This window comes from Lemur catta, chromosome 15 (genome assembly GCF_020740605.2).
Source record: "Lemur catta isolate mLemCat1 chromosome 15, mLemCat1.pri, whole genome shotgun sequence".
Classification (NCBI taxonomy): Eukaryota; Metazoa; Chordata; class Mammalia; order Primates; family Lemuridae; genus Lemur; species Lemur catta.
The window spans coordinates 19,066,972-19,089,580 of NC_059142.1; the positions used below are offsets into that span (position 1 = coordinate 19,066,972).

The following is a 22,609-nucleotide window of genomic DNA, read 5'->3' on the forward strand; positions in this document are numbered from 1 at the left end:
GGGACTGTGGTGGTGAAGAGAGTGCAGTAACGGGCAGCCGGAACTCTCCATAGTGGCATCAACACGCAAGGCAGGGATGCTCGGGCTAAAATTAACTGTCGGGAGCGGGAGGGAAAAGGGAACCGCAGCCAGCAAACCCACCACCAAAATTGTCATTTTCTGTCGCAATGGGTTTCTTTTCTCTCTTTACCAATATGGCGGCCCGGTCAAGCCACACCTGACGCTAGAACCAAATACTCCAGTACAACATTCCTAGGAACATTGCTGTCAGCGACAGCCTACTAGCTCCATCCAACACCACACCTTGCTCCTTCATGCCTGAGAACTCCAAGGGCACGACAGCCCATCTCTCATTACTAAAATGGCGAAAGGAGAAGTTTTCTTGTGAGGGCCTGCAACTGACAATACGCCTGCGCGGGAAGCGGCTATGTAATGAGGGAGGGGAGCACCCCCAACACGCCTGCGCGGGAACAGAGTCCCTTGGTCCGCACACAAACACCAATGGATGAACAGTCACTAGGTTCCTGCGGCTGCGCTATGACCCCTAGGAGTTTCCCAAGCGCCTGCGCGAGGCCTCAGGTCCCGCCCTTTTGCCTCAGTGCGCTGGCGCAGGGCAGAAAGGCGGGGCTTCGGCGCTCAAGACGAATGCCAGCGCGGCTGCGCGATGGGGGGTACGCCCTCACCGCGGCTGCGCGGGAGCCCGGCCGCCGGCTGTCACTGCGGTTGCGCGCGGCGAGCGGCGATCCCGGGGCGCCTGCGCGGGTGGCTTTGCGGGCGCTCGCGGTAAGTTTGCGCCAAGTGCGCGGCAGCCGGGACGCAGACGGCGGCGGCGGCAAGAGGCGGAGCCCGGGGACCACCCCCCATCACCCTCCCCCCCCCCCAGTCACCTCACGTACCACAACCTCACCTAACCTCTCACCCCCCCCTCCGATCCCCCCAACCCTGGGATGGCAGCGCCCGCCAGCCTTCCCGGCCGGACCAGCGGTCGCCAGTGCCGGCTTTAGCCTGTGGGACTAGGCCCCGCCGAGGCCTGACCCCCGGAGCCGGGACTCACTGTGCAGCCAGCAGCCGGGCCGGGACTGAGGGGCTGCTCCCCCCTCACGGCCCGTGGGGAGGACGCTGCCGTCCCGGGGACTGGGGGCCGGGGGGTGGGGGGGAGCCAGGGCGAGGAAGTCGGGACCCGTGTTGGGAAAAAAGAAGGGGAGCCAGGGTCAGGAGCGCCCCCTCCTCCCGTTTCCCCCCTCCCCCCGGGGTTGGGGGGGCCGGAGCAGAGAGCACCCAGCCCGGGAGGTGGATGAATGTGGGAGAAAATGGAGACCAAGACGATCGTGTACGACTTGGACACGTCGGGGGGGCTGATGGAGGTAAGAGTGGCCCTCCTCATCCCCTTCCCCCAGCGCCGGGAGGGAACCTACGCCCTCCACCCCACAAAGCCGGTCCTAAGCTCAAGGCGCCCAGAGGGCCGGGGGAGGGGGGGTTCTTCCTCACCCAGCCTGTCCCCTCCCATCTTTGCAATTCGAGGGGCTGTGCTCAGCCTCCGAGGACGTTTGCAGCAGTTTCACCTACCCGCCGCCCTCGATTCGTTCTCCCGAGGCGCCAGCCCACTCCATCTCGTTGCACCGGCGGTCCTCCCCACCCCCTTCTTGTCGGCCCTTTTGTGCTTCCCCCAGCACGTCCGGGTACCGGGCTCGGGCCTCTCCCGAGCTGGGCTTTGGAGTCCCCCACTGTCCATACAAGGAAGTGGCGAGAAGGGAACCGCGCACCCTCTCCCCATCCCCCTACCCTTGATCCTCCCCATTTGGAAGAAGCTGTTCTCGTTGTTGTGCTGCAGGAACGCGGTTAGGGTGGGCTCCCCCTGGTTCCGGGGGCTGAAAGGTTCTGGGAGCAGCCTGGATGGGAGGAAGAAGGACAAAAGGGGGGAGAGGGGTGGGTGACGGAGAAGCCGCGCCGGGGGGGCGACGGACCGCCCGGGAGCTCCGGGTGTGCACACACGCCGTTTGTATGTGTGTGCAGCAAATCCAAGCTCTGCTGGCTCCCCCCAAGACCGACGAGGCAGAAAAGCGGAGTCGGAAGCCTGAGAAAGAGCCTCGGAGAAGCGGCAGGGCCACCAACCACGACAGCTGCGATAGCTGCAAGGAAGGTGGAGATCTCCTATGCTGCGACCACTGCCCGGCCGCCTTCCACCTCCAATGCTGGTAAGGTCTGGGGACCCCTTTGGAGCCCTTTGGCGGACCGTTCTCGGCACATTCCTTCACCCGGCCTGCTCCTGCCTGCCGAAATAACGGGCGCTTGCAGCCGCTAGCTGACTTTCTGCAGCCGCTGGGGCGAGTGCCTCCCCGCCCATAGGCGTCTGCCGGGATCTGACCGTTTTGGGGGGAGGAACAGTGGAGGGTCTGGACCCCGAAGTGGGGGTTGGGAGGAGTGAGGAGAACCCCATCTGGGATTGGAAGTCGCTGGGGAGCCGGGACATAGCCGGCAGGGCACGGCGGGCGGTGGCGGGGGAGGAAGGGGAGGAGCTCCGGGCCCAGTGCCGCTTGCCTGCCCGCGCGCCCGCTGTCCTCGGGGCTTCTGCCCGGCCGGGCTTCTCCTCGGGGTGGGTGCGCGGAGCCCTCGGCCGCGGGAGCTGCCCTGGTCCAGACCCTGGCGACCGGGCGCTTGCGGCTGTGGAAGAAATAATGGAGGGTGTCTCTCGAGTCTGCCTCTTCTTTGCCTCTCTGTTTACAATATGGCGACCTGCCTTTAAATTATATTTTTATTCTCAGCGCCATTTTGGCTGCATATATAATTTGCAAACGTTTACCGGCGAACAGTGAGGGCAGCCCCGGAGTCCTTTCTGCAGAAGCTCCTCGGGGGTCCAGGCTGGGATCTCGCCGCTTTGGTCCCCTTTCTCTGCCTTGGCTTGCCCCCTGTTGCCTCTCGGAGCTGCCCCCTCCTCCCTCCTCCCTCTTCTCTCCCTGCGCTGCTGCCTCTTAGGAAATCGGCCCGGGTTAGACAATTAAAATTGCCCTTGGGCAGCTATTTCACTTCTCCGCTCTGGATCGGCGCAAAATTCTTTGCTGCTGGGGCAAGATTCTGTGCTGTGGCTCCGAAAAGGCATTTTTAAGGAGCTGGGAGCTGGAAAGCCGTGCGCTTTTTTTTTCTTCCTTACTGAACGGGAGGGGAGGGGGAAAACCGAAGAGAGAGGGAGGGACCTGGGTTGATCGCCCGCTGCTTGATCCTCCTCAGCAGCTCAGCCCAGAACAATCCGGCAAAGAAGAGTTTAAACTCTAGCTTCTGCCGGGAGAGATGAGCTCTGCCCTCCACAAAAGTCCCACATCTGCGCAGCAAACCCAGATTTCATCTTGTTCTGCTGGGTTTTGTTCTGTTGTTCAGCAACAGTTGACTGAGGCAGGCATTGGAGAAAGGAAGGAGAGGGGGCTGTTCTGTTTCTTCCCATCCATTTTTTTATATTGCCTTTTTTAGCTCTTTGGTTTTCTTTCTTTCTTTCTTTTTAAAGGAGGAGGAGGAATTTCCCATAAGATCTCTTCACAGTCCATTCACATTCCATCTCTCGGTTTGTGGAATAGTGCCTACTGTATATTTGTACTAATTGCAGGTTTTGGAACACTTATTAGACAGATGACTGATACTAGGCAAATTAAGTCTGTGGTCAGAAGTTATGTAGGAAGCACCCATTACCATTCCCAAGATACTTTTGCCCAGGAGAGCACCCCATCTGGGCTTGTAATGTTGCAGGGACAAAAATGATTATCCTGGAGGAAGCGTTGCTGCTGGCTTTGAAATTTTTATTATGAAATGACTAATACCAACAGGGTCTGTGATTTTTAGCCTTTACTTCCATTAAGGTGTAATCAATCCACTTGGAGGAAATATCTCTGGTCAAATTTCAAGCACAGAACAGATCTGTACCTGAACATGCTGTGTTGCTTACCGGTTATTCCCAGTTGCTTACTTTTTTTTTTATTGTGCTTGTTTAATACATACACTAGGACTGAGTTGTATACTTCTTGATTTAAAGTTATGGGCTAATGTTTTACCCCTAGCATAAAGTTGGTGTTAACTGTGATTGTTGACTTTCATGTTGAGTGTCAATTTTATAAGTTTTATATTATCTTTTGTTTCATTTGTTTAATAAAGCTGAAATTATTTATTAGAAACCTCAGGCATGGAAAAAGTATGCTGTTTTGCCTGAGATTGGGCTTTTAAACTCTAAAACCTAACCTTTGAATCTTTTAATTAGATGAGTGTAAGTCTAGTCAAGTTGTAACAATTAACAGTTTCCATTTTAGCCTAAAGGAGAGAGAAGGAGGAACTTTTAGCTCTTCAGGCTTGCCCAGACTACATTTCATTGAATACTTTTTTTTTTTTTTTTTGAGACCATGAATGGGAACTGGTAATCAGAGATTTCCAAATAGTAGTAAATGAAGTAGGGCTTGTTTAACATCTCCACTTCTGCCTTTGAAGATGCCAGTACTGAATGTACCATTGACTTATCAGAGTTATTATCTAAATCACAAACAGTTGTAGATACTGGTATAAAGGCAGGAAGTCTTCTTTTAAATAGGAATTCCCAAGATGAGTTTCATTCAGGAAGTGAGGCCTATCCCACTTTCCTGCTTCCTAACCCACACTCTTTCCAGCAAGAGTGAAGTACTTCATTAACCACAGTAGTTAGGTCAAGTAGTTAATATCTGAAAACATTTTGATTCCTGGGTGTGTTTTCATTAATTTGTCTTGTTGTTACTTGTACCATATGACAGCAAGTTTAGGCGGTATGGCAATATTTTCTGTTGCTTCCCTTTTTAGCTGGCTAAGACAATTATTTAGATAAGCATAGTAATGATACATTCTCTCACGTACAGAATGTGTAAGAGTGGAGTTAGAATTTTGCAGATGCTGTCGATCATACTTGCAGTGCTGCTGTGCTCTCCATTCAAAATTCCATGACATAAGTCCTTTTCAGTCTCTTAAGTTTGCCTTACCAGTCTGCCTCACAGTGAACAGGATTCAATAAAATGTTCCAGAAGTCACTGTAGGCAAACTTTACCTCCTGGGTTAACTGACATAGCCGTAAACCACAGGGGATTTTTCTAAGATAAACTACTGGAGGAAATGACTGGTCAAATAAGCTGTTTTAATTGTTCTGTCTTTTCTCAGGGGCCAGTGCTTTGTACAAGGCACATCATCTCTTCCCAATTAGACTGGGAGCCCTATTTCTGGGTTTTCTGTAATGACCCTCTGGATGAGAGAATGAATTATCCTGTCCTCAGTACCATGACCTCATCAAAGAACTAAACTTGAGGAGCTGATGTCTTTGTATTTGTTTAAGTGATAGTGTAATCATTTTATCCAAGTTTAACTGGTTTATCAATTATTCAGAGTGATAGTAGGGGGTTACTAAATCTGCCTCTGGAGAATTGGAAAAAGATATGTTTTTAAGTGTTCCCTAGTGTGCCTGACCTTTTCCATAATTGTCATGCTGTAAGTTGAGCTTTCTGAAAATTCTGAGTCTCCATGAACTGTCCCTAAAAATCTGTTAAAAATTAGAGTAACTGGTGAAGCTTTAGTTGCCACTGGCCCATCTTTCTGCTGGAGATGGGTGGGATTGTTGTCACTGATAGGGTGAATACCATAGGGCATCAGTAAGGAGGATGGTGAAACTGGCTGGTTTCCTCTGATTGCTTTGTCATGGCATTTTGCTCCAAACAGACTGAGGGACCAAAATGGTCTGACTGAGAAATGCATCTATCTCAGCGGACCTCAGCATGGTCCCTTCCCGTCAGACAGATTTCTGTAGCATTTGCCTCCGCATGTTATATTTGGAATTTTGGCCGGCTTTCCTCTCTCTGGTGTTGGCAGCAAGATCCAAAATGAGGTTTTCGAAGAATGAGAGTAAAAAGGTCTCTGTGCACAGGCAAAACTAAGCTCGGCTTGGAGTTTTACATATTTAATTTTCATTGAGTCATAACAAAGGTTTCACACATGGAATAGAAAACTGCCTTGCAGAAAATCTTTGCTGTCTGAACTTTAAAGGAGGTGGTTTTTCTGATTTTGTTGTGTTTAGCTCCTCATTAGAATAATATCAGGCAAATGGCAAATTAAAATAAATTTATTTTAACATTATCATATGAATCTGTTGTTTTTGACATTGTAAGCGTTTAGAAGCCTGGCACTGATGGAACTGGAGGTGACAATGTCTGGATTCCCTCCCCTCACCCTGCCCCATCAATAGTAAAATGATTCCACAATAAACAAACCTAATTTGGTTTTGTGTTTATTTTATCTACTTATTTGTTTTGCATTTTCTGTGTTGCATTAGAATCTAGATGTGTGGGGAATATATTGAGGGCAACTTTTCAATATGTGCTCCTCCCAGGGGGAATGCAAAAAAAATCTAGGTGTGCAGTGTTGTCTTTAAATGGTCCATCTAAACATGGAAGGTCCAATAATGTTCAGCTTTAACTCGGGTTCAAATGAATGCTTCTTAAACTTAACGTGGAGCTCAGTGGCTAAGTCTGGTGAAATGAGTACAAGTATCAGAAACATTAAAAATGGAAAAGGAGGTAATACTCCTGAAAGGTGATAGTTTTGTATAACTTAAGTACTTAGTGATGCAGTTGTGAGAAATTTTTCATTTTGGGTCTGTCCCAGAATTACCGTACTCCGTGAAAGGTGGGATGTAGTTACAATCTCATCAATCTCCTGGTGTTCCTTAAGGCTCTCGAAGTACTTTATGAATGGGCTCCACTAATAGATTAGGACAGTTTTGGCCTTTGTAAATGACTTGTGTATTCTTTAGAGACATAAAGGTACAAAAGACATGTTTAGGTACTGCTTTCATTTGAATCTGGAGATGGAATTCATGTTGATCTGTTATAAGTTCTCGGTTAAGTATGCCTCCAAGATTATTTTTTTTAAAGCCAAACCAGAGGGATGTTCAATAATTTTCTAACTTGAACTTAAAAGGGATTCAAGTAGTCACTACCATGTGTTAAATAAAACACACTGGTTTTTGTTAGCTTCTAAGTAAAACTACAAGTGGTACATAAAATTACTCAAACAGGCTCAGTGAACCTTTTCAAGGTTCATCCTTGTATTCATTATCAGTAATTCATTCCTTTTTATGGCTAAACAATTTTTCATTGTATGGATATACTACATTTTATTTATCTGTTTATCAGTTGATGGACATTTGGGCTGTGTCCACTTTTTGTTCTTGTGAATAATGATGTCATGAACATTTGGGTGTAAGTTTTTGTGTGGACATATGTTTTTCTTGGATGTACCCCTAGAGGTGGAATTGCTAAGTCTATGGTAACTCTTATGTTTAACTTTTTGAGGAACTACCTATTTTCCAAAGTGGCTACATCATTTCACTTTCCCACTAGTAGGTCCCAATTTTTCCACATCCTCAACAGCACTTGTTATTATCTGCTTTCTTGATTAAAGCCATCCTAGTGGGCATGAAGTGGTATCTCATTGTGGTTTTGAATCGAATTTCCCTGATGGCTAATGATGTTAAACATCTTTTCATGTGCTTATTGGCCATTGGACCTTTTTTTGTGGAAAAATATCTATTCAGGTCCTTTGTGCATTTTTACTTGGATTATTTGGTTTTTTATTGAGTTGTAAGGGTTTTTTCTTTTTTCTTTTTTCTTTTTTTTTTTTTTTGGGACAGAGTCTCGCTCTGTTGCCGGCGCTAGAGTGCCGTGGCGTCAGCCTAGCTCACAGCAACCGCAAACTCCTGGGCTGGAGCAATCCTCCTGCCTCAGCCTCCCGTGTAGCTGGGACTACAGGCATGCGCTACCGTGCCCGGCTAATTTTTTCTATATATATTTTTAGCTGTCCATATAATTTCTTTCCATTTTTAGTAGAGACGGGGTCTCGCTCTTGCTCAGGCTGGTCTGGAACTCCTGAGCTCAAACAATCCGCCCGCCTCGGCCTCCCAGAGTGCTAGGATTACAGGCGTGAGCCACTGCATCCGGCCAGAAAAAACTCTTACAACTCAAGTAATCCTAGCACTCTGGGAGGCCGAGGCGGGCGGATTGTTTGAGCTCAGGAGTTCCAGACCAGCCTGAGCAAGAGCGAGACCCCGTCTCTACTAAAAATGGAAAGAAATTATATGGACAGCTAAAAATATATATAGAAAAAATTAGCCGGGCACGGTAGCGCATGCCTGTAGTCCCAGCTACACGGGAGGCTGAGGCAGGAGGATTGCTCCAGCCCAGGAGTTTGCGGTTGCTGTGAGCTAGGCTGACGCCACGGCACTCTAGCGCCGGCAACAGAGCGAGACTCTGTCCCCCCCAAAAAAAAGAAAGAGTTTTTTCTATGTTCTAGATCTAAGTCCCTTGTGAGATATGATTTGCAAGTATTCTCCCATTCTATGAGTTGTCTTTTCACTTCTCTTGTCTTTTTTTTCTTTATTTTTGAGTCTTACCTAGAAAAAGATGATTGATTTAAGCACACTTTAGTATCTATGCCTATCTATCTAATGACAGTGAGTGAAGTTTCTTCTGTGAACTCCAGTCAGGATGATACATTGCAGTGAAGAAAACCTTACAGTTGGTATGTTGCTATTTCAACTTTTGTGGGTGACCGCTCCTAACAAAGAAGTCTAAGGCTAGACTTCCTAGAGGAAGTATTAAAAAATGCACCACCTGCCTTTAGGTAGGATGCCCACCTGGCACCCACCAGCCCCAGTAGAAAATTTCTGTGTATAAGCACTTCTCATACTTGGAGACCCCTAGTTTAAGAATGAAGATTTTAATTGTCTTGGTTTGATTGGTAACAGCTTGAGATGTAAATAACTGGTTTCTTTTGAACCTGGTTAACAAGAACAAAAAGTTGTTTATATGCTGCAGTGAACTCACCTGTTTATATGTGTCTATGTAATCCTAGATAGCAATAAATAGGGAGACAGAGTGCAGAGAATATTTGCCTGAAGGTTTTATATAGCTTATAAAAAGAAGCAGTCTGTTTTCATGCTCCCAAGAGGATTTTTGCTACCTACAAATGCAGATGTCCTGCTTCTTAACAGAAATGGGTAGATCTTTTCTCCTATAAGTGAAACGTAATAGAAAATAGATGAAGCTGACTATTGTGTGCTTTTGATTATGGGTAAGAGTGTTGAAATCCATCTCTGAACTTTCTTGTCCCACCCCCAGCACATAGACAATTCCTTGGGTATATGGTTAAGTAGGCCACCCTGGTAGAAGATTCTGTTTGGTATTATGATGGCCCTTACTGTGTTAATGCAGCACAGGCTTCTGAAAATACATTCATGTTTTAAGGTGCCAGCGTTTTAAGTCATTAGAACAGAAAAAAAAATGTCTGTTTTCCACCCTCCACAGGGTTCCTCCTTTGACTTAGAGGCCCCAGGGAATACAACATGGCCAGCTGCATTGCCATTCAATGAGTGACACTTAGAAGAGCACCTCTGCATAATGCTAGCCTCCTGAGAGACACAGGACAAGAGTAGGGCTGTCCCTCTGCCAGTTTCCTGAAAGAGGAGGACACTATATTCCGTGCAAGTCCTAGGCCGAATTTCAGAAAGGCACTTTGGTATTTCAGATTTGTCACCATGCCCAGGACACATGCACAGGTCACTAGCTGACTACTTTTCCCATGCCTTTAGAGCAGTTAAGAAGAATGAGAAGGTGACTCCTTTTTCTGCCTGCCATTTCCACATATCAAAATCCTCGTCCTTTAAGCCTAAGGTTGTTTCTAAATCTAGGTCTCAGCAAATGAGAACCAAGATGAGGTTTTAGCACATTTATGTGGGAGGCAAAAGCTGAGGGGTACAATAGACACTAATGAAAGGAGAAGTCGTTGAGTTGAGTTGACCCGTCAGCAAGAAGTAACTTGACTGCTACATAGATCTGTTGTGGAATTCACAATAAACAAATTCCAAATGCACCTCGCAGATTGGTGAGATTTTCTAAGTAATAAAAAACTTGACTCACTCATTCAAAGAGTGAGTCCCTTTTGCTCTGCTCCCTACTTTCCCTTTTGCTATGGTCATTCTATGTAAATGCTCACTAAACTACTTGAAAGCCAGAGGCTGACCCATTTCCTCTTCTCACTGCTGCGTAATACCTATGGTATTACAGATGAGAGACGTGCAAAGATAAACACTGGTTGGGGAACAGAAATGATACCTGGGTTATTCTAAGTAGATGGTACCTTTGTTAACACAAACACAAGGTGACAGTTCCTTCTCCCCTAATTACATTTGCTTTCCTTTGTGTTAATTACCTTGGTGTTTAATTTTTGCCCTTCCCCTGTTTTTTGACAAATTGTACAGGCTATCTCCCAGGAAATGTTTCCCAGTCTTGACAAAAGACAGAGTAACAGCAGGGCAGGGAGAAACTCCATGCCTGAACCTAGTGTCAGTCTTTCCCACTGATCTGGGCTCTGCATGAGGCTCTTTTTGAAATAAGCTTGAGTGAGCCAGAGAGGACACTCCATAGGGTTTGAATTTAACCATAGCCCCAAAACATCACTTTCTCTCCAGGCCAGGCAGGGGTGGGGAAACCTCTCAGAATTACTAGCAAGCTTGAGTTCCAGGTGGAACCCTGTTTGTGGCAACCAAAACACACTTGCATGCTTTTACTCGGCTGTCATCCTCAGAGGGATGTTGAATATTATTTTCTCCTGTCTGCATTTGTGTAGAGAAGCCAATGAAATACACAGAACTTACAGTGAGTTTTAAAAAGTCCCTGCATTATGAAATCAGGCAATACAGACCAACCCTTGCTTTTCTTGCTGCCACCCTTGGGCTCCTGTGATGAGCTGGGAGCTTTTTAATTCCCATGTTCACTGGACCATCAGACAAGAGTTCTGCTGATTTTAAGTTTTAACGAAGCTTTGGAAACATAAGAGAGAAACTACAGTGAACTTTTTCATTTGACAGTCATCAATTATTGGTCAGAATGCATTATGAAAATTCTACTCAATCTCACTAAATGTGTCTAAACCTATAACTTTTCATAGTTCTACACATAGGTTGGCTGTATTTAACTTTCTTTTATCTTGCTTTCCATTTTTGAAAAAGCATCATCTTAAATATAGGGAGAATTCTGTCACTAAGTTTGACTTTTTGACGAGTGTTTTGCTTTATCCCTCCTTTGTGGTCCTAGTGGTTTTGTCTGGCATAGGTGACACTTAGCCATTCTAATTTAGCAAACTGTCTACCAAAGGAAACGCCTAATTCTATGATATCAGACATCTTTGACTGCAGGCTATGGTTTGTTGGTGTTGAAGTAGGCTATATGTTGAAAAAAGTGTCTGCAGTTTATTTAAGTTATAGCAAGTAACTCATGTCCAAGGTGGATATGCTTGCTGCATTTCTTAGAGGGCTTTCCTCAAATCTTAGTATCTGTGTGCATACATGTAGACCTTTAGGGTAATCATTCTTTGGTTAAGGACCATCTGAGAAAAAAGCGGACCAAAGGGAAAAAATACAGCTCTCTATCTCTGAAAAATATATTCAACTCCTAAATAGGTCACTGGGGGTACAACTGAAGGCTTCGGAAGCCCAAGTCAGCACTTAGCTGTGGCATCAAACCATGACAGCATGGTTTTACAGCATGCCCAGGAGATTACTTCGGTCCTGTAGGGTGGGGCACTTTGTTTATGAGTAGAATTTGGGGATGGGAGACGGTAAAGCTAAAAGAAGGAGGGAATGAGCCCAATGCTGTTTTGGCTCAAATGATACTATTTTCCCACCTTCCTTTTCTAATAGGCTCTGTCAAGGGGGAGGATGAATGAAGCAGAAATTCCTCCTTAGGGAAAGGCAGCTGGGTCCTAAGTAGAAACCTGCTCTCTCGATTTAGTTGGGTTTTAAGTAAAGACATTGTTAGTGTTTTTTATTTTCTAACCGTTTGTAGAATTTTAGGTTCAATAGCTGTAAACTATAAACTGGCCCAAATTCCTGAGCTGTGTCTGCGAGAAGTGTTGCCTGATTATTCCCTTTTTTTGATAGTCCACTAAAATTTGACAATAGAGCAGTGTCCGGGTTTCCATGTCTCTGAGACCTTTCTAGAATACACAGTTGATTCTTCTTCCAATGGAATGTTCCCTAAGAGTGTTAGAAAATGACTACTGTCCTCTCTCTTCTTGGCGCTGCCTACGGAGATGGCAGCCATCTCCTATTTGGCATCATGGCCGCCCTCAGACCTCTTGTGAAGCCCAAGATCGTCAAAAAGAGGACCAAGAAGTTTATCCAGTCAGTCAAACTGATACGTCAAAATTTTAAGCATAACTGGCAGAAACCCAGAGGTATTATAGACAACAAGATTTGGAGAAGATTCAAGGGCCAGATCTTGATGCCCAACATTGGTTATGGGAGCAACAAGAAAACAAAGCACGTGCTGCCCAGTGGTTTCCACAAGTTCCTGGTCCACAACGTCAAGGAGCTGGAAGTGTTGCTGATGTGCAACAAATGTTACTGTGCACAGTTTGCTCATAATGTTTACTCCAAGAACCGCAAAGCCGTTGTGGAAAGAGCAGCCCAGCTGGCCATCAGAGTCACCAATCTCAATGCCAGGCTGCACAGTGAAGAAAATGAATAGACAGCTCATGTGCACATTTTATTTGTGTTTAAATAAAACCATAAAAACTGCCCCCCTCCCAAAAAAAAAGAAAGAAAGAAAATGACTGCTGAGGCCAGAATATTGATCCTTTTCCAAAGCATGTGGGCTCCATGTATGAAGCCACTTTTTAAAATGTTTGTGGCCAGCCCATCTTCCATTGTGGAGAAGCCAGAATTGCAAGAATAGCCAAACTGGGCTAGTGACAGATGAGGCCCTGTGGCACTGGGGCTCAGCTTGCACAAAAGTTGGCAGAGGGAAACACCTGCTATAACTGTTGGTGCTCTACCCTCCCTCCCTTCTTCTTTCCCTACACTAACTTACAACACTCCTCTCCAGGTGTCCTTTGCTGGGAGGATGCCACAAGCCAGCTCTACATAGAAGGCGATAAAACTTGGGGGCACAGTCAGCTAGTTTGAAAGGATTGTATGCCTGTGGAAGTGATGCAACTAGCTAAGTTTCTCAATGGGGCATTTGTAGTGGCCTGGCACTTCGTTGGTTTCCTTGTTAACACAGCCACTGAGGCTTTGCATGAAAAAACCAGCAGTCCTTGCACTTTTTATGTACTTTGTGGCATTAGCTGTATTTGAGTCAGTAGCTAGGATGAAGAGGGAGTAAGGAATTAAGGTTTAGGGACTCTGTGAACTTTCAGTTTTCATCTCTTTAATATTCTTCAATATGGCCATCTTCCCTGCCTTTGGAAGGTAGGCCATACTTGAAGATAAAGCTGATGTTCGTGTAAGTGTCCAGAGGAAGCTTGCTGTTTCTGCTGACATTTAAATTTCGTTAAATTTTGTTCCCTCAAAGCATATACTCTTTCTGTGTTTTTTCCTTCCTTTCTTTCCTTCCTTCTTTCTTTTTCTTTCTTTCCAGAGATGAGGTCTTACTATGTTGCCTAGGCTGGTCTTGAACTCCTGGCCTTAAGCAATCCTCCCACCTCAGCCTCTGAAAGCACTGGGATTACAGATACGAGCCACCGCACCCAGCCTAACTTTACCCAGCACCTCTTAGCTTTTGCAGGACATAAGCTGGTTTTAGTGTATAACAGGCTGGTTTTCTGTGTGCATGGGTCCCTTTATAGATCAAGGTGGCTGCTGGGAGGCTGAGACATGATTGTGGTCCTGTCAGTGATCACCTTCACTCCCCATTTTGGCTAGTACCAACACGTTTTCTTTCTTGTTTGTTTTGTTTTTTGAGACGGTGTCTCGCTCTGTCATTTGGGCTAGAGTGCCATATTGTCAGCCTATCTCGCAGCAACTTCAAACTCCTGGGCTCAATTCTCCTGCCTCAGCCTCCCAAGTAGCTGGGACTACAGGGGTGTGCCACCACACCCAGCTAATTTTTCTATTTTTATTAGAGATGAGGTCTCGCTCTTGCTCAGGCTGGTCCCGAACTCCTGAGCTCAAACTATCCTGCCTTGGCCTCCCAGAGTGCTAGGATTCCAGGCATGAGCCACCTCGCCCAGCCCCAACACGTTTTCTGAGCTGGCAGAGGGCTGCAAGGCCAGTCTGAGGGAGAGTAGCATGTATTGTCTTTTGCAACTGGTCTTACACAATGCTGCTAAATATAATTGCAGGATTTTTATCTGGTAGTGGTCCTCAGATGGATGGATGAAACCCACGAACTGTGAAATTAAAAATCAAAACTGCTCAGTGCCATTGTTTGCTTGCTGAACACCTCGTCCCCCACCAAAAGAAGGTGGGGTGACATACATATGATAGTGGTGGCAGTGAAATCTTTCTTAGTCCAACTGATAATTTATTTCAACTGCAACTGCCATAGATGGCTAGAGATCCTCTGATTCCTGGAAAATGATGGGTTCTGACAGGAGGTACCCTACCAGTTCATGTGACTGACCTTCTTTTGGAAGAGAATCCGAGTGAAAGGCTGTTGGTATATTGTGTACAGATATGCTGTTTGCATAGTGTTCCTGTTAAGTATTTGTATTAAATAGAATATTTTATCAGCCTGGGAGGAGAAAATGGAATGTGTTCTTTCTTAAATACTTTTCATCCACCTGCTTTCTTTTGTCCTAAAACATAGAGCAAAGCTTTTAATTTGGTTAAGTGAAATTTTCATGTCTCTCAGGCTGCCATTGGCTCAAGTTTTAAAATGTCAGTGTCACTTAAGGGGATGGACAGTTGCCAGCCACACATCAGTAATTTCACATATACAAAAAAAAACAAAACAGGTTCAGAGCCCAAAACCATTTTTATCTGCGTGTTGTAACACAAAAAAAGGTCTCTGGAATAAAAGGCAGTCTTTCTGCTTCCCGATCTCCCTTTCTCCCTCCACCTCTCCCCTCCTCCCTTTGTTCTCTACTCCCCCTCCCCCCTTCTCCCTTCCAGTTCCATATTGAAAAACTGCTTGTGCTGGATGGATAATTAACGCAGTGCTATGGAGCAACAGGTCCCACTGGCGGTGACTGAATCTGAAGTAAATGTTAATGTCGTGCAGGTTCACGTGTATTAATAGGCAAGGGAGATGAGTGAGGTTAGACTCAGATCAGCCACACTAGTATATGACTTGAAATAGATCCTCTTAATTAGAGAGCCAAGAACCATGACAACTACCAACATCTTCCACCTGCAGTGGTGAGTTGCAGCCTCATTAGTGAATGAAAGACATTCTATATTAAAACTGGGTTCCATCCTTGAGCTGTGAGTTAAGATCATCTGGCTCTGGGCTTTGAATCTTTGACACGGAGAGGTCTGTCAGTGCAGGCATTACTGTTAGCTGAGAGGTGTGCGTGTGTGGTTTCTCCTCGATGACTCCAGAAATAGACTGATCTAGACACCCTCATCAGCAATAAAGACGGGCCATTTGGATTTGTTTATGGGAGTCTAGATATATTGGAATCATGCTTGGCTTTAGGAAGTTTTAATTTTGAAAAAGTAATGTAATTGGTTTCTGTATAGACATTACCATTAATCTGTGGGCCCTCTGGGCCTCAGGAGAGCCACACAAAACTCTGACAAGCATATCCTTCAGTTGAACGTGCAGTCTCTGAAGATTTAGAGCTTTATTGTTATGAACTATTTGATAACTAACACAAGATCTTTTAAGATCAGGCCATGGTTAAAATAAATAGTCACTTTGTGGCCAGGAATTACAGGCCAGTGCTTTTAAACAAATGATCTGGAAGGAAACTTATCTACAGCAGTGTAGGTGGAAAGATATCCTGCAAAAGATGTGTCCTTAAAGGGCACTCTCTTCTTTGCCTGTGGAAAGGAGTGCCTATCTCATAGCATTGCGGGCCATATTTTTTTTTTGAATGCAGACAATAAAGTAAAGGTCCTTGGCCTGTTGGCTAAAGAGCTACCAGTTTTTCAAGACAACTATTCTGGGAACATTTATTCCCAGGAAAAATGTACCCACTGCTAGAACCTCTTATCATATTGTTTATAAAAATATGGAAATACACCTGCTTCTGAAACTATGGATTCCTCCTGAAGCCGTTGAGATCTCTCACTTCATTTAAAGCATCACTGGCTGAATTATCATCTGCTGAATAGCTCTTAATTATGAAAAGAGAGTAGGCAAAAGGCCATTGTCATTTTCAGGTACCAAATGACCAAACTTCTGGGGCTCTTTACTGATTCTGGCATCCATGAGCAGTTGAGTCCTATGTGGGTCTGTATGGCAAGAGTCACTTTGTAGTTGATTGTATGTGATCTCATTACCAAGTGTCCTCTTCACTTTGTCTCTAGTGATCCCTGAAATCAAGGACCATGTCTGAAATCCCAGCACTTAGCACATTGCCTAGCATAAAATGAGCATCCAGTGAATGTTTGAATGACATAGGTCCTCTCTCCCCAAGTCTACTTTTTTTTTTTTTGAGACAGAGGCTTGCTCTGACGCCCAGGGTATAGTACAGTGGTGTCATCATAGCTCACTGCAACCTCAAACTCCTGGACTCAAGCGATCCTCCTGCCTCAGTCTCCTGAGTAGCTGGGACTGCAGGCACATGCCATCACACCCAGCTAATTTTTTCTATTTTTGGCAGAGAAGGGGTCTTTTGCCCTGGCTAGAGTGAGTGCCGTGGCATCTGCCTAGCTCACAGCAACCTCAAACTCCTGGGCTTAAGCAATCCTACTGCCTCAGCCTCCCGAGTAGCTGGGACTACAGGCATGCGCCACCATGCCCGGCTAATTTTTTCTATATATGTTTTAGTTGGCCAGCTAATTTCTTTCTATTTTTAGTAGAGACGGGGGTCTCACTCTTGCTCAGGCTGGTCTCGAACTCCTGACCTCAAGCGATCCACCTGCCTCGGCCTCCCAGAGTGCTAGGATTACAGGCATGAGCCACCACGCCCAGCCAAGGCTACATTTTTTGATGGGGTAGATAATAACTTATTTGCTTTGTGTTCATCCTCCAGTATGGTAACCTAGTCCATCAATAAGTAAGCTGCGGGGACTCTAAATATTGACTGATACTGAAGGAAATGCTCAGCCTTGAGATTAAGGAAAGTACCCCGATGGATATTCTGTTGTGTTTCCTAGAAATAAGAGAACTACTAAAGGTTCTTAAAAAACAGCTTGGGCTCAAGATTTGAAAGAGCCAGGAAACTTTGATTTGGATTCCAGTGTTGCTCCTTATTAGTTGTCATGGCTTTAGATAAGTTTGTTTCCTCACCTGTAAGATGGGAATAAGAATTATCTTAGAGTGTGATAGCGAAGATTAAATAAGAGCATCTGTTAAAATAGTTTGTGAACTGTAATGCACTAGATTTAAGATGAAGTTATCACTCTGCTATTTCTGGGCTTTAGTGATTCGGAAGCACATTGATGTCTTTACAGGCAGCACTGGCTCCTTATAGTATTTTCATTGCTGAGTAGCTGAAACTCTGGTAGAGTAATCTCAGTGTTACCTGACTTTTAATGATTTCTTTTTATTAGTATAAAGGATGGCCTCCAGCACCCTGCTTCATTGATAAATAGGGATGAGAGGGAGCTGGGGCAGATTCTTGTTTATCTCGACAGGCATATCATGATTTAAAGACTCTGGCATGCACATAATTGTTTCAGAGTTGCACACTAAGCTTATGGGAACACCATTCTTTCGGGGAAGGAGCTTTGAGATGGGCAGCCGAGGTGAGGAAGTCCTCAGAATGAGTACATGAGTACCCTGAGGCTGCAGAATCTCCTTTCTCCCTAAATCCTTTCCCTGTCGGCAGTATTTCTGATAATGGAGCAAAACAGCCTCTTTCAGAACTGGTTCCTGAGCTTACCTGAGTGACAATATCTTTCCCGGAGCCGTTTCATGAGTCCTTTTCCTCTAGGAATTTGAGTTGAATAGCTGCCTTCTGAATAGATTGAAAGAAATTGCTTGGAGCAGAGAGGAAACATGATCAAGAGAAAGTTTTATGATGGGCAATTCCTGTGTCCCAGCTATGCCTGTGATGATCATTTTCTAGAAACTTAGACCTTCCTTTCCTATCCACCCCATCTTAGATATTACTGCCTTCTCTCAAGATACCATCTTTTTATTTTTTATTTTTTTTGAGACAGAGTCTCGCTGTATTGCCCGGGCTAGAGTGAGTGCCGTGGCATCAGCCTAGCTCACAGCAACCTCAAACTCCCGGGCTTAAGCGATCCTCCTGCCTCAGCCTCCCCAGTAGCTGGGACTACAGGCATGCGCCACCATGCCCGGCTAATTTTTTTCTGTATATATATTTTAGTTGGCCAGATAATTTCTTTCTATTTTTCAGTAGAGACGGGGTCTCGCTCTTGCTGAGGCTGGTCTCAAACTCCTGACCTCGAGCAATCCACCTGCCTCGGCCTCCCAGAGTGCTAGGATTACAGGCGTGAGCCACCACGCCCGGCCTAGATACCATCTTTTTAAATTGGTTATTTCAAGATACATGTTCTGTCTAAGAAAGCAGCAAATCTCAACAACTAAAGAAGTGATGGCCTCACTCATTTAAATGTTCTGGGTTCATCATGGAGACAACACTAGGATTTCCCTGGACCACTCCCTAAATTCACAGCCCCCATCCCACACTTAGGGCAGACCTGAAAAAAAGGAACCTATGGGCCAGCCAGGTGTGGTGGCTCATGCCTGTAATCCTTGCACTCTGGGAGGGTGAGGCAGGAGGATTGCTTGAGGTTGGGAGTATGAGACCAACCTGAGCAAGAGTGAGAGCCTGCCTCTACAAAAAAAAAATAGAAAATTTAGCTGGGCGTGGTGACGAGCCTGTAGTCCCAGCTACTTGGGAGGCTGAGACAGGAAGATCTCTTGAGCCCAGGAGTTTGAGGTTGCAATGAGCTATAATCACACCACTGCACTCTAGCCAGGGAGCTGGGTTGGCAGAGTGAGACTCTGTCTCAAAAATAAAAAAAAAAAAGGAACCTATGCCCATAATCCAGAATTCTAAGAAATGTGTGTTCTTGAACTTGGTTGGTGTCTCTAAAAGTGATCCATTAGAAACCAACAAGGAAGTGCTTTTTAGAGCCTCTCAATACAAGTTTTAAACATTTTACCTCTGTGTTAAGAAAGAAACAAGATTAAAAATCAAATTGTTTAAAGACAATTAAAATGAGTGGGGTGGAGTCATTCAGTATTTGAAGTTTAGGTTTGCAAGTATGGACTTTGACTCCCATGTCTTCTCATTGTTTTGTGACTTAGAAAACCCTAAGTAATTTCATATATGATTTAACCACCAAAACAGATGCCTGCCCAATTGCATTACCTTGCCTCATGCCTTTGGAGGGGTTATACTCACTTCTTAGGAGCCCATTCTTTTAGTGTTTCCCTAGTTCTTTAAAGTTTTAGTGCCTGGTACATGGTGGTCATTGTACAGGGTGTCATGGTACAAAGGTAAATGAGTCATAGAGAAGGGGATTCAGGTACGTAATGGTTTGAGTACAATATGGTGCATAAGTGCTGTGGGGAACCAGAGGCTTAGAAAAAGCTTCCTGGAGAGAATACCTGACTTGAGCCTCAAAAGTTAAAGAGTTCACCAGGTGAGGATTAGGGGAAGGGTTGTGTGGTGGTAGGTGGTGACCCTGGAGTGAGCAGAGACACAGAGATGAGAAGCAGTATGGGCTGTGCAGGGAGCCAGCAGACTGATGGAGCTGCAGAAAGAGTCAGGGTTCTGGCCACAGGGGTCTTATCTGCATTACTAAGGAGTTTGAAATTTATCTTGTAATGGATAGGGGAGGGGCACCATTGAAAGACTTTTTCAGAAGAGTGATATGATCATAATTGTATTTTGGATAAATCATTCTGCCAGCAAGTTTGGGAATAGACTGAGGAAAGCATGAAGGGTGGCCGAGAGACTAGTTCACATCCTGATCAAAGATCTAAGCCCATACCACCTTGCCTCACCCTTCTCTGCTTTGCATGTTTGATGTAGAGTATTGTGATACAAAGCCAGTGGGGCAGATGAAAAGAAATGATGAAAAACAGAATCAGAAGTGACAGGCTTCAGGGTTAATTTTAATATAACAGCTGCTGAAGCATAGCAGAGTCTTTTGCAAATTACATGCATGCGTTTCAGTAGTTTGGATGTGGCCTATTACAGAAATACATTGGAGAGAACAAGGAAAGACTACAGGTGACATTCCCCTGTGATCCTCTAGGGTTTGGAGACCTGTCCCACCAGGCCACTATGTCTCTAGTTTTCTGCTTCCTGGTAAGCATCCTCCTGAGGTTTCACTAAGGAAACAAGGAGTAAGGGAAGCAGTGAGCTGTGAAGGCTTGGTGGGCATCTGCCATGTATGTTCAGGGCTCCAGGGAAGCATGGCAGAGCAGAAACTAGAAAAATTTGCCAAGCCAAGTGCTGTTTTAAGTAGAAATGGCAAAACAGCATAGCATTAAACCCTGGAACTTAAAAGGGCTTGTATATTGTAAAAAATACTCAAGTGGTTTCTTGTTTTGTTTTTTTGCTGTTTCTCACATTCTTGGAAGAAAAATTTTCTCCTTACCATTCTAAGTAGGTGACTGCCAAGAATGAAAGGTAGGAAATTCTTAAGCATAAATGTTGCCATATTCAATATAGCAGTGATTTTCAAACTTTGGTGTTCAGCAAAATCACCTTGAGGGCTTGGTAAACACAAATTGCTGAGACCCACACCTAGAGTTTCTGATTCACTAGATCTGGAGGGAGGTCCCAGAATTTGCATTTCTAATAAATTCCCAGATGATACTGATGCTGCTGATCTGGGGACCATACTTTTTGGGAACCACTGTTGTATAGACATTATAAATGTGATCCTCCCAAGGATTTAATATAATAAAGTCTCATGTGGCTCTTGGGGTAACCTTCATGAAAATCGATGACCTAGAGGATCTGTAAGGCCCAGCCCTACATGGCTCTAGTTTTGATTCAGTATTGACTTACTGAGTGACTACTGTGTACACAACCTCTATATTATAAAAATAAAAAGAAAGAAGTCCTAGCGCGGTGGCTCATGCCTGTAATCGTAGCACTCTGGGAGGCCGAGGTGGGAGAATCCCTTGAGGTCAGGAGTTCAAGACCAGCCTGAGCAAGAGCAAGACCCCGTCTCTACTAAAAATAGAAAGAAATTAGGCTGGGCGCGGTGGCTCACGCCTGTAATCCTAGCACTCTGGGAGGCCGAGGCAGGTGGATCGCTCGAGGTCAGGAGTTCGAGACCAGCCTGAGCAAGAGCGAGACCCCCGTCTCTACTAAAAATAGAAAGAAATTATCTGGACAACTAAAAATATATATAGAAAAAATTAGCCGGGCATGGTGGCGCATGCCTGTAGTCCCAGCTACTCGGAAGACTGAGGCAGTAGGATCGCTTAAGCCCAGGAGTTCGAGGTTGCTGTGAGCTAGGCTGACGCCATGGCACTGACTCTAGCCCAGGCAACAAAGCGAGACTCTGTCTCAAAAAAGAAAAAAAATAGAAATTAGCTGGACAACTAAAAATACATAGAAAAAGTTAGCTAGGCATGGTGGTGCATGCCTGTAGTCCCAGCTACTCGGGAGGCTGAGGCAGAAGGATTGCTTAAGCCCAGGAGTTTGAGGTTGTTGTGAGATAGGCTGACACCATGGCACTCTAGCCTGGGCAACAGAGCAAGACTTTGTCTCTAAAAATAAAGAAAGAAAGAAGAAATCCAATCATTATCTTTATCCCTCCAATAAAAGAAATAAGAGAACTATCACATGAGGCAAAGCATGAGAAATGCTAAAAGAGAACTAAACCATGCAACAAGAAGTCCAAGATAATGAGTAATCTGGAAAGACCTCATGGGAGAGTTGTGTTTGATTATCTGTTGCTAATTAACAAACCACCCCAAAATTCAGTGGTTTGATACAGAAACTAATTACCATCTCTCACAATTTTGAGGGTTGCCTGGGCTCAGCTGGGTGGTTTTTCTGTTCCATTTGCTGCTGGGAGTATAGTCACTTGAAGGCTCTATTGAGCTGGTATGTCCAAAATGACTCGCTAACATAGCTGTAGTTGGTGCTGCCTATTGGATTGGAGTTCCGCTGAAGCTGTTGTTTGAAATATAGGTCCCTTCTGTGTGGCCTCTCACAGCATGACAGCAGTGTCTAAGATGGAACATTCCAAGCATATAAAAGAGAACTCTGTGATCTCTTAAGGCCTAGCCTTTTACAACATTGTCACCTCTGCTTCATTCTATTGGTCAAAACAAGTCACAAGGCAAGCCCAATTCAAGAGGAGGAAAATGGACTACTTGTGGATGGGAGGCTGTGCAAAGAATTTGTAGCTGTCTTTAATCCACCACACTGCTATTTGAGGCAAACCTTAAAGGATAAATAGGGTTTTAACAGGCATAGTTTTCTAGGTGAAGAAATAGCAAGTCTTCAATTTGATTATCAGGAAGGGTACCAGAAGGGGGCCTGGAAAGATAGAATGTGACCATGTGACATGGCTTTGAACAGCAGACAGAAGAGCTTGGACCTGCACTAACAGACTTTTAAAACAGTGTGGTGGACCTCTCAGTGATTTTATTAGTATGGTGCAGAGTTTAGGAATGACTCTCTAGGCTCCAAATTAGTTCTTTATACCTTTTCCTATAAGCCTAAT

At 45.1% G+C, this 22,609-nt stretch overlaps 2 protein-coding genes across 4 annotated transcripts in view; both read left to right on the forward strand.

The window, feature by feature from the left end:
• Positions 1-676: 676 nt before the first annotated feature.
• PHF12 (PHD finger protein 12) overlaps positions 677-22,609 on the forward strand; it is a 41,692-nt gene continuing 19,759 nt past the window's right edge. The window contains exons 1-2 of one of the 3 annotated variants that reach the window (XM_045525330.1): positions 677-783; positions 2,014-2,195. Coding sequence is in view for 1 of the 3 variants with exons in the window: in XM_045525328.1 (XP_045381284.1) it covers positions 1,299-1,364; positions 2,014-2,195 (248 nt within the window). In the remaining 2 variants the exon portion in view is untranslated. Of the gene's footprint in view, positions 1,365-1,501; positions 1,839-2,013; positions 2,196-22,609 lie in introns of those variants that run through there. The other 2 variants (XM_045525328.1, XM_045525329.1) reach the window with 2 other exon arrangements.
• Positions 12,031-12,618, forward strand: LOC123620256 (60S ribosomal protein L32-like). The gene has a single exon (XM_045525331.1). It carries the CDS (start codon positions 12,096-12,098, stop codon positions 12,570-12,572), a length of 477 nt encoding a protein of 158 aa, XP_045381287.1. The 5' UTR covers positions 12,031-12,095; the 3' UTR covers positions 12,573-12,618.

What these genes read in the sequence shown, in the direction of transcription:
- LOC123620256 (XM_045525331.1), top strand. Translation starts at nt 12,096, where the DNA reads ATGACTACTGTCCTCTCTCTTCTTGGCGCTGCCTACGGAGATGGCAGC.